At 36.4% G+C, this 17,595-nt stretch overlaps 1 protein-coding gene across 8 annotated transcripts in view; it reads left to right on the plus strand.

Annotated features, from left to right (window-relative positions):
• WDPCP (WD repeat containing planar cell polarity effector) overlaps positions 1-17,595 on the plus strand; it is a 390,926-nt gene that overhangs the window by 157,448 nt on the left and 215,883 nt on the right. For all 8 annotated transcript variants that reach the window (XR_013758962.1, XM_079109698.1, XM_079109695.1 and 5 more), the window contains one exon: positions 14,010-14,198. Coding sequence is in view for 7 of the 8 variants with exons in the window: in XM_079109698.1 (XP_078965824.1) it covers positions 14,010-14,198 (189 nt within the window). In the remaining variant the exon portion in view is untranslated. The remainder of the gene's footprint in view (positions 1-14,009; positions 14,199-17,595) is intronic.

Genomic DNA, 17,595 nt, shown 5'->3' on the forward strand with positions numbered 1-17,595 from the left:
TTCCTACTCACGCCTTCCATTGTGGTGGTGATAGTATTCCACAATGTAGTGACCCACATTGCCCTCTTGCAGCCTACAAAGTTGGGAAATGGTTACTTGTTCAAGAGATAATATTAAATGAAATATAATTGAAGTTAACATCCTTCCTTTCATATCATTTTGAAAAATCACAGGCAGTGTGTAAGTGTGTGTGTTTGTGTCTGTTTGTCATACTCCCTAAAAAGGAAGGAATATGATTTTTCTCTTAGAAACTTTATAAGTGTTATTTTCTTCTAAAGTTATTTTCAGTTAGTTATTTCAAAATTATACTTTACCTACTATACTACTATACTTTATACTAATTGACATTAGTTTGTTGCTGGAAAGAAATGTTGGATACTTTATTAAATTCCAATCTTAAAATTGGATCTTATATTGTTTGAAATGAACTTTTATTCCAGATAGAATTCTACTTTTGTCACACTAAAATGATGAATTTTTTTTTATTTTTTATTTTTATTTTTTGTGGTACTAATGATGAATTTTTAAAGTCAAGTTTATTGAGGTATAATCTACATAAATAAAAATTTATCTGTGTAGTTTAATAAGTTTAAATGTATGCATTGCCATGATTACCACCATAATCAAGATATAGATATCATCCCAAAAAATTCTCTCAAGGCCCTTTGTAATTAATCCCCATCTCTTTCAAAGCTGATAGTGATCTACTTATTGTCATTATGAACTAGATTTGTTTTTTTATAGCACTTCATAGAAATTGGATCATGCAGTGGATATTACTTTGCATTTATATCTTCCATTACTATGTATATCTGTAAATTTTCTTTTATATTACTGAGTACCCTTCCATGATACAGACATACCATAATTTTTTTTACCCTGTCACATACTGATTGACAGAGTACATGTAAGCTAAAGGACAAATGCATGTACTTTCATGTACGAATCTTTGCATAGACACATTTTTCATTTTTCTTGGGAAGAACCTAGGAGTAGACAATGTCTTATGACCTATGCTACTTTAGAAGAAACAGACTTTTTTCTAAAATGATTGTATCATTAATATTTCTTATGGTTTGGATGTGAAGTATCCCCCAAAAGCTCACTTGTGAGACAATGCAAGGTTTGGAGAAGAAATGATTGAGTTATAGCCTTAACCTAATCATTGAATTAATCCCTGATGGGATTACCTGAGTGGTGACTGGAGGCAGGATGGGTGTGGCTGGAAGTGGTTCATTAGGGATGTGGCTATGGAGTATATATATTTTGTATCTGGACAGTGACTTCTCTCTTGCTACTTCCCTCTTCCACACTTTTCTGCCATGATGATCTGCCTCTCCTCAAGCCGGGAGAAATGGAGCCAGCCTTCTATGGACTAAACCCTCTGAAACCATGAACCGTCAAATCAACTTTTATTCCGCCTGCATCGCGGAGCTAGCCAGAGGCTTCTTTATAGGCTGGTGTAGGCATTTCGAATTATTCCTGAGGGTGTGGCCATCATCATTGGAGGGGCAGCTCCCTTCCTGAGACACCTACAGGAGTCTAAATGACCTTTGACAAGACCCAGGAGTCAAGAAGAGGAGGTATTGAGAGACTCAGGACCAACTCAGAGCCACCGGGTGAGTCTCTCCTGCTTGTCGGGCTCCCCGGATGGGGCAGTACTCCCGAAACGCAGTGAGCTTTATGGAGTAGAGTGGCCCAGTGAGACTCCTGTGCTGGAGCAGAGATCCCAGTCAAGTGGGAGCATTGCAGAGAAGGGCCGCATAGCAAGAGGCTTCGAAGGAGAGTGAGATTCCAAGGCCCAGGCAGTAGCTCCGGTCCCCAGGGAACGAAGCAGAGGAAGGCTGCTCAGAGAGGGAGTCCCTTGCAGGGACAGGCTCCCCAGCCCCAAGCAGTGGGTCAGGACTTCTGGCAACATTGCAGAGGAGGACTTCCCAGTCCAGGTGGTAGTTCTGGACCGAAGGGAACTTCTCAGAGGAGAGCTGCCCCGAGAAGCTTCCCCACCGGCTGAGTCTTCCCCACTGGGCAAGGCTTTCCCACCAGGGCCGTAGAACCAGAGACATGGTTCACCAGACCAGATGTGCATTCTAGTTCCCCTTAGGCTGACCATCAGTCAACAAGTAGAGGCACCTCTGCCAATGACAGAGAATATACCCCACCTGAAAGCCACCACCCCTAGAGGGGCAGCTTCCTAGTGGAGCACCGTATTATCAAGTTCCTCCAAATCTTCAGGCTTCTGAAGGCTAAGAGGTGAGTTATTGGAAATATACAGAGACAATATTAGTCAATAGAGGAAATCTGCAATATCCCAGAGTTTCACTACTAGAGAGGTAGATACTTGAGCAGTATGAGAAAACAAGGGAAGAAAATGTCCCAAACAAACCTAGATGATATAGCAATAAAATCCAATGACAGCATGGCAGAAGAAATGTCAGAAAGGGAGTTCAGAATGTACATAATTAAAACGATCAGGAAAGCAAACAAGGAGATGAAAAAGCAAATGCAGGCATTGAATGATCACACCAATCTACAGTTAAAAGAGCAAATACAGGAAGCAAAAGATCATTTCAATAAAGAGTTAGAGATAATGAAAAAAAAAAAAAAAAACAAATCCTTGAAATGAAGGAAACAATAAACCAAGTTAAAACTCCATAGAAAGCATAACCAATAGGATAGAACACCTGGAAGACAGAACCTCAGATATTGAAGACAAAATATTTAATCTTGAAAACAAAGTTGACCAAACAGAGAAGATGGTAAGAAATCATGAACAGAATCTACAAGAATTATGGGATATCATGAAAAGGCCAAATTTAAGAATTATTGGGATTGAGGAAGGCCCAGAGAAATAAACCAAAGGCATGAACAATCTACTCAATGAAATAATGTCAGAAAATTTCTCAAATCTGAAGAATGAAATGGAAAATCAAGTTCAAGAGGCTTATAGGACTCCAAATACACAAAATTACAACAGACCCACACCAAGGCACATTATAATGAAAATACCTAACATACAAAATGAAGACAGAATCTTAAAAGCTGTGAGAGAAAAGAATCAAATTACATTCAGGGAGAAAGCAATACGGATATCAGCAGATTTTTCAATCCAGACCCTAAAAGCTAGAAGGGCCTGGATCAACATTTTTCAAGCCCTGAAAGAAAATGTATGCCAACCAAGAATCTTATACCCAGCAAAACTTACCTTCAGATTTGACGATGAAATAAAATCCTTCCGTGATAAACAAAAGCGAAAAGAATTTACAAAAAGAAAGCTGGCACTACAGAACATTCTCAGCAAAATATTCCATGAGAAAGAGATGAAAAACAACGATGGAAATCAGCAAAGGGAGGAATTACCCTAAGGGTACAGCCAAATAAAGGAGAAACCAAGTCATGTCAAAAAAAAAAAAAATAAGCCAAATGATCAGGAATACAAATCATATCTCAATAATAACCCTGAATGTTAATGGCCTGAACTCATCAATCAAAACACATAAACTGGCAGATTGGATTAAAAAGAAAGATCCAACAATTTGCTGCCTGCAAGAGACTCATCTCATAGAAAGAGATTCCCACAGACTAAAGGTGAAAGGATGGGGAAAAACATACCATGCACATGGACACAGGAAAAAGCTGGAGTATCCATCCTCATATCCGATAATGTGGACTTCAAGCCAAAGTTAGTCAGAAGGGATAAAGAAGGACATTTCATACTGCTTAAGGGAACCATAAATCAGCAAGACATAACAGTCATAAATATTTATGCCCCAAACAATGGTGCATCCCTGTACATCAAACAAATCCTTCTCAATTCCAGAAATCAAATAGACCACAACACAATAATACTAGGTGATTTTAACACGCCTCTCTCACCACTGGACAGATCTTCCAAACAAAAATTGAACAAAGAAACCATATATCTGAATAACACAATCAATAATTTAGACTTAATGGACATTTATAGAATATACCTCCAACAAAGAGCAGATACACTTTCTTCTCTACAGCACATAGATCCTTCTCTAAAATAGACTGTATTCTATACCACAAAGCTAATGTTAGCAAGTACAAGAAGATAGAGATACTACCTTGTATTCTATCAGATCAGAATGGATTGAAATTAGAAATAAATGACAGAATAAAAACCAGAAACTACTGCAACACCTGGAGATTGAATAATACAGTATTGTATGATGAATGGATGACAGAAGATATCAGGAAGGAAATTACAAAATTCTTAGAGGTAAATGAGAACAAAGAAACATCATATCAAAATCTCTGGGACACTATGAAAGCAGTACTTAGAGGAAAATTTATATCATGGACTGCATTCAATAAAAGAAGAAAAAAATCAACAAATTAATGACCTAACACTACAGCTCAAAGTCCTAGAAAAAGAAGAACAGAGCAACACCAAAAGTAGTAGAAGACAGGAAATAGTTAAAATCAGCTGGAAACAACAAATTTGAAACAAAGGAAACAATAGAAAAAATTGACGAAATAGTTGGTTCTTTGAAAAAAAATAAACAAACTCGATAAACTCTTAGCCACACTAACAAAGAGAAGAGAGAAAACCCAAAATTATTAAAATTCTGAATCACCAAGGAAATATCACAATAGATGTTATTGAAATACAAAACATAATTAGAAGCTATTTGGAAAATCTATACTCCAACAAAATAGAAAATCTCCAAGATATCAACAGGTTTCTAGAGACATGAATTATCTAAACTAAACCAGGAGGACATACACAATTTATTTATTTATTTATTTTGTAAATTTATTTTTATTGTAAACAAATGGGATACATGTTGTTTCTGTTTGTACATGGAGTAACAGCATACCATTTCCATATTCATACATTTACATAGAGTAATGATGTTTCGTTCATTCCGTTATTTTTTCCTTCCCCTACACCCCTCCCACCTCTCTTTTCCCTCTATACAGTCCCTCCTTCCTCCATTCCTGCCCCCCTCCCACCCCCCATTATGTGTCATCATCCGCTTATCAGTGAGATCATTTGTCCTTTCGATTTTTGAGATTGGCTTATCTCACTTAACATGATATTCTCCAATTTCATCCATTTGCCTGCAAATGCCATAATTTTATTATTCTTTATAGCTGAGTAATATTCCATTATATATATATATATATATATATATATATATATCACAGTTTCTATATCCATTCATCAATTGAAGGACATCTAGGTTGGTTTCACAGTCTGCCTATTGTGAATTGAGCAGCTATGAACATTGATGTGGCTGTATCTCTGAAGTATGCTGATTTTAAGTCCTTTGGGTATAGGCCAAGGAGTGGGAAAGCTGGGTCAAATGGTGGTTCCATTCCAAGTTTTCTAAGGAATCTCCACACAGCTTTCCAGAGTGGCTGCACTAATTTGCAGCCCCACCAGCAATGTACAAGTGTACCTTTTCCCCCACATCCTCTCCAACACCTATTGTTGCTTGTATTCTTGATAATCGCCATTCTAATTGGGGTGAGATGGAATCTTAGTGTAGTTTTGATTTGCATTTCTCTTATTACTAAAGATGGTGAACATTTTGTCATATGTTTGTTGATTGCTTGTAGATCTTCTTCTGTGAAGCGTCTGTTCATATCCTTAGCCCATTTGTTGATTGGGTTCTTTGTATTCTTCGTGTAGAGTTTTTTGAGTTCTTTATATAATCTGGAAATTAGTGCTCTATCTGAAGTATGAGGGGCAAAGATATTCTCCCACTCTGTAGGCTCTCTCTTTGCATTGCAGATAGTTTCCTTTGCTGAGAGAAAGCTTTTTAGTTTGAATCTATCCCAGTTGTTGATTCTTGCTTTTATTTCTTGTGCTATGGGAGCCCTGTTAAGGAAGTCTGATCCTAAGCCAACAAGTTGAAGATTTGGACCTATTTTTCTTCTATAATCTGCAGGGTCTCTGGTCTGATTTCAAGGTCCTTGATCCATTGTGAGTTGAGTTTTGTGCAGGGTGAGAGATAGGGATTTAGTTTCATTCTGATGCATAAGGATTTCCAGTTTTCCCAGCACCATTTGTTGAAGAGGCTATCTTTTCTCCATTGCATATTTTTGGCACCTTTGTCTAGTATGAGAAAATTGTATTTATTTGGGTTTGTGTCCGTGTCCTCTATTCTGTACCATTGATCTACCTGTCTATTTTGGTGCCAATACCATGCCGCTTTTGTTACTATTGCTTTGTAGTATAGTTGAAGTTCTGGTATTGCGATACCCACCTGCTTCACTCTTTCTGCTAAGGATTGCTTTAGCTATTCTGGGTTTCTTATTCTCCCAGATGAATTTCATGATTGCTTGCTCTATTTCTGTAAGGTACGTCATTGGGATTTTAATTGGAATTGCATTGAATCTGTATAGCACTTTAGGTAGTATGGCCATCTTGACAATATTAATTCTTCCTATCCAAGAACATGGGAGATCTTTCCATCTTCTAAGGTCTTCCTTAATTTCTTTCTTCAATGTTTTGTAGTTTTCATTGTAGAGATCTTTTACTTCTTTGTTAGATTGATTCCCAAGTATTTTATTTTTTTGAGGCTATTGCAAATGGAATTGTTTTCCTCATTTCCCTTTCAGCTGTTTTGTTGCTTGTGTATAAAAATGCTTTAGATTTATGCGTGTTGATTTTAGAGCCTGCTATTTTGCTGAATTCATTGATGAGGTCTAGAAGTTTTCTGGAGGAGGTTTCTGGATCCTCTAAATATAGAATCATGTCATTAGCAAATAGTGACAGCTTAAGTTCCTCTTTTCCTATTCATATCCCTTTAATTTCTCTAGTCTGCCTAATTGCTCTGGCTAGAGATTCGAGGACAATGTTGAATAGAAGTGGTGAAAGAGGACATCCCTGTCTTGTTCCCGTTTTTAAAGGGAATGGTTTCAGTTTTTCTGCATTAAGAATGATGTTGGCCGTGAGCTTAGCATAAATAGCCTATACAATGTTCAGGTATGTTCGTACTATCCCTATTTTTTCTTGAGTTTTGAGCATGAAGGGGTGTTGTATTTTGTAGAACACTTTTTCTGCGTCAATTGAAATAATCATATGATTCTTATCCTTAATAAGAATCTATTGTATCTGTTGACATGATGGATTACGTTTATTGATTTATGGATATTAAACCATCCTTGCATTCCAGGGATGAACCCCACTTGATCGTGGTGCACAATTTTCTTAATATGTTTTTGGATACGGTTTGCCAATATTTTGTTAAGGATCTTTGCATCTATATTCATCAAGGATATTGGTCTAAAATTTTCTTTCCTGGATGTGTCTTTGCCTGGTTTGGGTATGAGGGTGGTATTAGCTTCATAGAATGAGTTCGGTAGGGTACCCTCCTTTTCTATTTCCTGGAGTACTTTGAGAAGTATTGGAATGAGTTCTTCTTTGAAGGTCTCGTAGAACTCGGCTGAGAATCCGTCTGGTCCTGGACTTTCCTTGGATGGTAGATTTTTAATGGCTTCTTCTATTTCATTGCTTGATATTGATCTGTTTAAATTGTGTATGTCCTCCTACTTCAGTTTGAGAGGAGCGTATGTCTCTAGAAATTTGTCAATGTCTTCGGTAGTTTCTATTTTCTTGGAATACAGATTTTTAAAGTAGCTTCTCATTATGTTCTGTATCTCAGTGGTGTCTGTCATGGTATTTCCTTTTGCATCATGTATTTCAGTAATTTGAGTCTTCTCTCTTCTTCTCTTTGTTACTGTGGCTAAGGGTTTGTCTATTTTGTTTACTTTCTCAAAGAACCAACTTTTTGTTTTGTCAATTTTTTGAATAGTTTCTTTTGTTTCAATTTCATTGATTTCAGCTCTGATTTTAATGATTTCCTGTCTTCTACTACTTTTGCTGTTATTCTGTTCTTCTTTTTCTAGGGCTTTGAGCTGTAATGTTAGGTCATTTTGTTGTTGACTTTTCATTCTTTTCTGGAATGTGCTCCATGCAATGAATTTTCCTCTTAGTACCGCTTTCATAGTGTCCCAGAGATTTTGATATGTTGTATTGTCGTTCTCATTGACCTCTAAGAATTTTTTTATCTCCTCCCTGATGTTTTCTGTTATCCATGTTTCATTCAATAGCATATTATTTAGTCTCCAGGTGTTGGAGTAATTTCTCTTTTTTATTTTGTCATTGATTTCTATTCTCAGTCCATTATGATCTGATAGAACAGAAGGCAGTATCTCTACTTTTTTTTGCATTTCCTAAGGGCTGCTTTGTGGCATAACATATGGTCTATTTTCAAGAAGGATCCATGTGCTGCTGAGAAGAAAGTGAATCCGCTCGTTGATGGATGGAATATTCTATATATGTCTATTAAGTCTAGGTTATTGATTGTGTTATTGAGTTCTGTGGTTTCTTTGGTTGGATTTTGTTTGGAAGATCTATCTAGTGGTGACAGCGGTGCAGATATGATTTGTATTTCCAGGCTTTTGGCTTATTTTTGGTTTGTAAGTTGGCTTGGTTTCTCCTTTGAGTGGTTTTTCTCTAAGGTAGTTCCTCCCTTTGCTGACCTACATTGTTGTTTCTCATTTCCTCCTCATGGAATATTTTGTTGAGAACATTCTGTAGCGCAGGCTTTCTATTTGTAAATTCTTTTAACTTTTGTTTATCATGGAAGGATTTTATTTCATCTTCAAATCTGAAGGTAAGTTTTGCTGGTATAGGATTCTTGGTTGGCAACCATGTTCTTTCAGAGCTTGAAATATGTTGGTCCAGGCCCTTCTAGCTTTTAGAGTCTGGGTTGAGAAGTCGGCTGCTCTCCGTATTAGTCTTCCTCTATATGTAATCTGATGCTTTTCTCTCGCTGCCTTCAAAATCCTATCTTTATTTTGAATGTTAGGCATTTTTATTATAATGTGCCTTTTTGTGTATCTGTTGTGATTCTGTGCCTTTGGTGTTCTATAAGCCTCTTGTATTTGATTCTCCATTTCATTGTTTTGGGTTGGGAAATTTTCTGATATTATTTCATTGAAAAGGTTGTTCATTCCTTTGGTTTTTATCTCTGTGCCTTCCTCAATCCCAATAATTCTTAAATTTGGTCTTTTCATGATGTCCCATTGTTTTGGAGATTCTGTTCATAATTTCTTACCATCTTCTCTGTTTTGGCAACTTAATTTTCAAGATTCAATATTTTGTCTTCATTGTCTCAGGTTCTGTCTTCCATGTGGTCTAGTTTTTTGGTGATGCTTTCCATTGAGTTTTTTATTTGGTTTATTATCTCCTTTATTTTAAGGATTTCTGTTTGTTTTTTTTTTGAGAATCTCTATCTCTTTGTTGAAATGATCTTTTGCTTCCTGCAGGTGCTCTTTCAGCTTATTGGTATTATCATTCATTGCCTGCATTTGCTCTCTTATCTCATCCTTTGCTTCACGAATCATCTTAATCATGTATAATCTGAAGTCCTTTTCTGACATTTCTTGTAGCATACTGTTATTGGATTCTATTAATACAGAATCTAGATTTGTTTGGATCATTTTCTTCCCTTGTTTTTTCATGTTGTTCATGTATCTTCGCCTCTAGCAGTGCAGATCTGGGGTATTGCAGATTTCCCTCTATAGGCTTATAGTGGCCCTATAGGTTTCCAAAACCCTTTCTTTAAGGGGAGATCAATATTAGCAGTGCCCAATTCAGACACTATGCAATCCTAGACCAAATAGCCCCTATGGGGACAATAACAAAATTGTCATAGTAAACAAAATGAGTTCAAATAGTGTCTTTGGTAAAACAAACAGGTTTGCAATAAGGTCTGCAGTTTCTAATGGAGGACAAAGAGGATGCAGAGGGATGTAGAATGTGGCTGTTAATGGGATAAGAAAAGAATGTACAGAAGTTCTAGAACATAGAAAGGGTGAGAGTGTAATCAAAAGAAATTGGATGTTAGCATGCAAAAAAGGGAGAAGGAGACTCTGAGGGAACAGGTCAAAGGAAAAGAGAGCAAGAAAAGTAAAGAAATAAAAACTTAAATTTTTTAAAAATGTGAAAAAAGAAAATCTACTGGATAACAGTCATATAGTAATGAAATCTCCCAGTGTTCAGTAGCCTGATGCATGAGAGGTACCTGAGAATGAACTTCACACCTCCAGCAGGCGTCGCATGATGGGATTTGCCCCACCCAACGATTGGAGGTATGGCTTCCAGGATTATCCAAGATGGCCGCTCTGGCTTCGAAATGTGTTGGCAAATGGGGAGCTGCAGCTCAGGGGTGGCCGTGGTCAGCTGGAGGTCCTGGAGGCGGGATGTGGTTGGTCTGGCAGGTGTCCTGGAGGTCAGGTATGTTTGGTGTGGTTGTGGGATCTTGGAGGCCTGGTGCAATCAGTCAGTCTCGGGTCCTGGTGATAGGGTGCAGTCGGTTGGTCTGGTGGTTCTGGCGGCAGGGAGCAGTCAGTCGATGTGAGGGCCCCAGAGTCAGGGAGTGATCAGTTGGGCTGAGGTATCCTGGAGATGGGGCTCAGTTAGTCCAGCCAGGGGTCCTATGGGGCCTGGCTGTTGTCCCAAAATGGAGGCAGCCATGTGTAATCAAACCTGCAGTTAGTGTAACAGTGAACTTCCAGGCAATAGCAGGCAGCTGGCACTCCACTGGCGGTCAGCGATCAGTTTGCTGACTGTTGTCGGACAATCGGGAGGTGAACCTTGTGCGTTGGGTGATGGATAGGTGTAAGGCAGGTGATGGAAACGCGAGAGGCAGGCAAATGGCGGATGATAGACGCCTGACAGTGAGAAATCTGCACTCAAAAAAGGCGTTGATATACTGGCAGACTGCAGGTCATCACAGCAGACAAATGGGATAAACACCAGGGGCTCGATAAGCAGCAAAAACTGCCTCACTGAGAAACAGATATCCTCTACTTGAAACCGGAGTTACGGAGTGACAAGGAATGCAGCCTCCCTCTAGTCTGCCATCTTGGATCACCTGACATACACAATTTAAATAGATCAGTTTCAAGTAATGAAATAGAAGAAGTCATCAAAAGCCTACCAACAACGAAAAGTCCGGGACCTGATGGGTTCTCAGCCGAGTTCTACAAAACCTGAGAATGAGAATTTGAATGAGAAGAGCTCATTCCAATACTTCTCAAAGTATTCCATAAAATAGAAGAGGAGGGAACCCTCCCAAACTCATTCTATGCAGCCCATATCACCCTGATACCTAAACCAGACAGAGACACGTCGAGGAAAGAAAATTTCAGACCAATATCCTTAATGAACATCAGCAGAAAAATTCTCAATAAAATTTTAGCAAATTGCATACACAAATATATTAAAAAGATAGTGCACCACGATCAAGTGGGTTTTATCCCAGGGATGCAAGGTTGGTTCAACATTCAGAAATCAATAAATGTAATTCACCATATCAACAGACTTAAAGTAAAAAATCACATGATTATTTCAATACATGCAGAAAAAACATTCGATAAAATACAGTATCCCTTCATGCTCAAAACAGTAGAAAAAATTGGGGTAGTGGGAACATTCCTTAACATTGTAAAGGCCATCTACGCTAAGCCCATGGCCAATATCATTCTAAATGGTGAAAAACTGAAAGCATTCCCCCTAAAAACTGGAACAAGGCAGGGATGCCCTCTTTCACCACTTCTATTCAACATTGTCCTCAAAACTCTAGCCAGAGCAGTTTGATGGACCAAAGAAATTAAAGGGATACGAATAGGAAAAGAAGAAGTCAAACTATCCCTATTTGCTGTTGACATGATTATATATTTAGAGGAACCAGGAAATTCCACCAGAAAACTTTTAGAACTCATAAGTGAATTCAGTAAAGTAGCAGGTTACAAGATCAATGCTCATAAATCCAATGCATTTTTATACATAAGTGATGGAGATTGAACACCGAGGTCTCTGAGCTACAGTCGTAGCCCCTGTTTGTTCTTGAATCAACTTTGACAGTTTCGGTCTTTCAAGGAATTCATTTAGTTTAAGCTATATTTATATGAAGTTATGAATACTCTTCACCTGTTTTTAAATGTCTGTAGTTTTGTACTTCTTTTTTGATTTTGATAATTGTATCATTTCTCCTCAGTTTACTGATTTTTTTCCAAAGAGAAAGCTTTTCAGTTCATTTGATTTTTACTGTTCTTTCCTATTTTCTATGTATTATCTCTATTATTTTCTTCCTTCTATTTACATTGGATTTAATTTGCTCTTTTTTCCCCCCATGTTCTTAATGTGGAAACTTGGATTATTCAGCTTAGATCTTCCTTCTTTTCTCACTGAAACACTTAGATATTTTTTATGAACACTACCATAGCTACATTTCACGAAGTTCTGTGTATTATATTTCTATTTAATTCAATTTAAGATAATTTCTAATATACTTTGTGATTTTTTTTTAACCCATAGGTTATTTAAATGTTTGGGAATTTTCCAGGAATCTTTCTGTTATGTTATCTAATTTATTTCTCTGGTGGTCAGAGAACATAACCTTTTCCATGATTTCAAAACTGTGAAATGTATTAAAGCTTCTTCTTATTATTCAGAATGTGCTCAGCTTGTTTAATGTTCAGTGTGCCTGAAAAAGAATGTATATTCCACTGCTGGGTGAACTGTTTTTTTTTTTTTTTTTTTTTACACATGTCAGATGAAATTCAATGATAGTGTTTTTCAAGTATTTTAAACTTTTCCTGAATTTCTGTTTATATGTTCTCTTGATTTATACAAGAAGTACTGAAATCTCTAACTATAATTATATATTTTAATTATTTTTTCTTTTTAGTTCTGTCAGGATTTGCTTTATTATTTCATAGCTCAATTATTAGGTGTACTTATGAATTGTTTCTTCATAAATTTTGCACCCTTTAATGAGTGTAGAATTCTAGATTAATTCATTTTTTAATTTCTCAGCGCTTTAAAAATGTCTTCCTGTTGTTTTCTAGCTTGCATAGTTTCAGATACAAAGTCTGTAATCATTCTTTGTTTCTCTGTACATATTTTGTCCTTTTTTTTTTTTAAAGATTTTGTCATCTTTGAACTATGTATTACAATTACCATAGCCTCCCCCCACCGAACAGATCAATTCTTTCTCTTGCTACTCATAGAAGTGTTGCTTAGGGATAAAATCAACAGATCTCAGGTATTTTTAGCTTCCTGCAAAGTTCTATGCATTAATATCTACTGCCAAGGAGCCACCTTGATTTATGAGGACTTCCAGTGCTTGACTGCAGGCTCATGATGACTTTTAGATAGTCACATTGGTTGATTGTACAAATACAGAAGGAATAGTAAAGTTTTACTGCTCAGTACAGTTATAGGGCAATTCCCCAGATTCCCTATCAAGTTGAGTCCTGTTAGATTAGCAGAAGTTTTTATTTCGATGAGACTTGAAGTTAGTGTGAAGAATTTCAGCATCTTTCTCATTAACTAATGTTTTTTAAAAAATCCTATAACCTATAAATAGCCCTGTTAAGTGATGATGATAGTAATAAAAAGAATTGCAGTAATATTTTATAATACTTTATAGCCATAAAATAATTTTACACACATTTTCTCATTTAGTTTATGATTATTTGTACTGAGAAACTTTTGTAGATTTGCTCAAGTCAGTAAACACTGGCTGAAGAAAAAAAGATTTTATAGCTAGTCATTTTTAAAAGATGAAAAACAAAACAGAAATATGCTTTAAAGCCCTAGTATTTATTGTCATTTAAACACTCAGAAATTGTTAGTTTCAAATTAGATCAGTCTTTTTAAAAAAGACAATAAAAGAAGACCAGAACAGAATGCCTTCTTCCCTTGAACTTTTTTTTAATGTTCTTGTTGTCTAAGGTTAAAAGTAGATTTTCTTTCATTTTAAAAGGATAAATGTGTTCCTGTTGTACCAAGATATTTTATAGAAAATATTGGTTGAGAAGGGGATTAATCCCATATACTAGCACTTAATACACGTAATAATGTCTTTTTTTAAAATTTTTCTTTATGGAAAAGTTAAGTTTGTTTTTGTTACTCTGTGTTTTAAAAGATTCATCTAGTTTTATATGTTTTGTGGCAGGTATCCTCACTCAAGGACAACTGGGCCTTGTAGACATCATCTGCCAGTACATTCATTGTGATGAGATCTATGAAGCAATAAACATCCTAAGCAGCATGAATTGGGACACTCTGGGCCAGCAGTGCTTTATCAGCATGAGTGCCATTGTGAACCATCTCCTTAGACAAAGACTCACTCCAGAGAGAGAAGGTCAGACCTGAATATGTTTCATAAATTGGTTTTGTGTATACATGAAGTACTTTTTGTGAGTTAGATTTTTTAAGGATTTTTTGAGTGATGTTATGGAGATGGAAAAGCAAAAATGTTAATGCTCTATTAAAATTGAAAGGATCAGATAGCAGATAATTGCTCCCATATAGTACTTACTGTGTAGTATTTATCAACATAAAGAACAACTTTTCTGTATAGCTTGTGTTGGAACTCACAATGCAGTCATTGTACAATTCAGTCTAAGTGTGAAATATGCTCAGATTTCAAACTTTGATCAGAAATTTCATATACCTTGGATCAGTTGACAGAGGGCCTCAAACAAAGGCCTTTATTTCTCCTTCACATTAGACATCAATATTTTTTTCTCACATCCAAGTTCTCTGTCCAGACAGTAGTCCTTAACAGTCATTTTTGTGTGTGTCAGAATTGTAGTCCAGGTTGCTCCTTCTTGTTTTCATTATTCTAACTTGTGCTTTTGACACCTTTCTCCCTTCTATCTGCTTGGATTTTTCCCACCTTTACTCAATAAGTAATTTTGCCCATAGGGATCCTAGATGTTTTTGTCAAAAGAGAGAGAAGACTGTTAAAAAGAAAACAAAAACTAAACAAGATGTCACATACAATAATGAAAATAAATGTTTTATGAGGTATTCATTTATATAATGTAAATTGCATCAAAACATTTGCAACTTCATTTTATATATTTGTAATAAGCATCAATATTAATGGTGGGAAATCATGGCCAGTGAGAAATTGACTATAGATAATAAGATAGGATAAATATGACATATATCAAAAGGTCCTTTACATTTTCTTTCTTAATATTTTCTGTGCATTTTTGTGGATCTTCTCATTGCATTTTTTTTTTTTTTTTTTTTTTTTGTACTGGGGATTGAACTCAGGGGCACTGAATCACTGAGCCACATCCCCAGCCCTATTTTTTATTTTTTTATTTATTTTTTTTTTGTTTAGAGATTAGGGTCTCACTGATTTGCTTAGTGCCTCACCATTACTAATGGATGACTTTGAACCCGCAATCCTCCTGGCTCAGCCTCCTGAGCGGCTGGGATTACAGACATGTGCCACTGCACCCAGCCTTACTACCTTTTTATTACATTTCCAAAGTAAGCAAGTTGTTTTGATAGTATTCTGTAGATAATCTTCATTTTAGTCATTTTAGAGAATAATAATCAGTAATAACATGCTTCTTCAGGAAATCTGTATCATGGTCTTGGCCCAACTCACAGAAATCCATAATAATGATTTATTTAATGTTAATTGAATGAACTTTTTGGAGGCAGTACAAACCTATACATGAAGATTTCAGTGTTTCTACACTAAGAAAATGCCTTCCACAAACCAAGTGAGATGGCACATACCTGCAATCTCAGCTGCTGGGGATACTGAAGTAGAAGGATTATGAGTTTGAGGCCTTCCTGGGCAATTTAGCCAGATCCTGCCTCAAAACAAAATTTGACAAAAGGGCTGGAGGTGTAGCTCAGTGGTAGAGTGCTTTGCTTACATGGCATATGTGAGACCCTGGGTTCAATCCCCACACAGCTCCGACCGCCCCCTAACAGAACAGATGCACTCTCACTGCCTTCTACAGTGCTTGACCCACAGTAGGTACTCAATGAATATTAGTTAACAATAAAAAGAAAGCTTAACTCCAAGTTTATTAGAGTATAATTTATTGCTGTAATATTTCTGCCAGCAGAACTATCTCAAGTAATTATTTGTTAGTATTGATATACTCTCACGATCTCAAAGTTTGGTACATACCAAAAAATAACAACAACAACAACAACAAAAAAAAAACAGAGTCCCTAAAGAATGCCTATAGTGATACATAAAATCTATTTAAGAGAACCTAAATTTATACTTCCAGAAGAACTCTCAGGACACCGAGAAATTGCTAGCACCTTAGTGAATTTATGTTGTAAGATTACTGTGTCATAAGAAAGATTGTTAGGGAATACACAAATGGGCATTATCAGATTCTTGCTCTAATAAAGGATATTTTCAAGGAACCATATTAAGGAAATAGGGAAATAAAAAGCTTTTATGATAGTAGCCTATTAAAATAAAATGCTTGTATGGTGCTGGGTTATCAGAATATGTGCATTTTAAGTAGATATGTGCATCCCCCCCCCCCCCCAGTAACACATTTCTAAAACATTCAGAGTTCTTCTGAGATTTATTCTATCTGAAGCTAACAAATTTGACATGGTAATTTGTTTTCCTTTTATTAGTGGAACCCAGTGAGCTCTTTTATTTGTAGCCATGTTGTGGTTATCTTTGAGATCTTCATTTCTGCCTTAAACATCAAGCTGGGCTATCTAATGAATCTGTAACTGTGCTGGGAGTTACGAGTATTCCATGTAGGTTCGAACATTTCAGATTTACGAAACATGCTGTCAAGAAAACAAGCAATGGCAAGAGAATCTGACTTGTTTTCACAATAGCATTGCTATATTCAATTTTAATCTAAATTGACTGCTGCTTTGAAAGAAAATGCTTCTAAACTTCATCTTACTTTACTGTCCAGATTTATGATTAAAAAAAGAAATTACTAACAGCTTAGCCAAGTCCATAGCAATTACTCTGATGAGGAATTTAATACTTCCAAACCCAAATGTGCCTACAACTAAAGAGTTTTGCTAAATAATGAATTGTTTATTCAACCTAGTACTGACAGCATAAAAATCAGAGGAGTCTAACTGTGAACTGTAGTGTTCTCATACATACGCATACTCTCACCATTATGGTAATTACTTAACTTCCAGGTATTTCTGGGCTGAACCACAGTCCCATAGGCATGTCTTGATAGAAGACGAAGGCATTTTTTGCATTTTCCCCTAATCTCTATCCCACTTGTTTATCAAAACCTGCTTTTCAGGCCTCCTTTCTTCTCCCAGGGTGTTAGCTTTCACATATGGACAAAACCCAAAATCCCGTTGCTTAGAGCAGGATTTAGAGAAGATATAGGGACTTTCACTGCCCTGTTAAAATTGCTGTAGAGAGGTGATCTTGCTCCCCTATAGCTTTTTTTATTTGTATTGTTTTAAAAAACATTTCTGCCAAGCTGATTTCAATTTCCCATATGAAAAGGTTAGTTTTCTCCTTTCAACTAAAAATAAATGTTGAGCACACTGCAAGTTGATTTTACAGGAAATACTAGTTCAAACTGTGTTACTATGATGAGTCACTGTTTTAATTACCCATTTGTGGTGAGAGGTTGGTTCATTATGGATTTCTTCAGTTTTGACAGCTTTTTGTTGCTCAGAGTCATTGTCAGCTTTGCCTCAAGTGAAAGTTTATACACAGGTTTGTTTTTGTACCAGCTGTCATATTTTAATTTCATCTTTCCTGCAAC

This window comes from Sciurus vulgaris (assembly GCF_902686455.1).
Source record: "Sciurus vulgaris genome assembly, chromosome: 14".
NCBI lineage: Eukaryota > Metazoa > Chordata > Mammalia > Rodentia > Sciuridae > Sciurus > Sciurus vulgaris.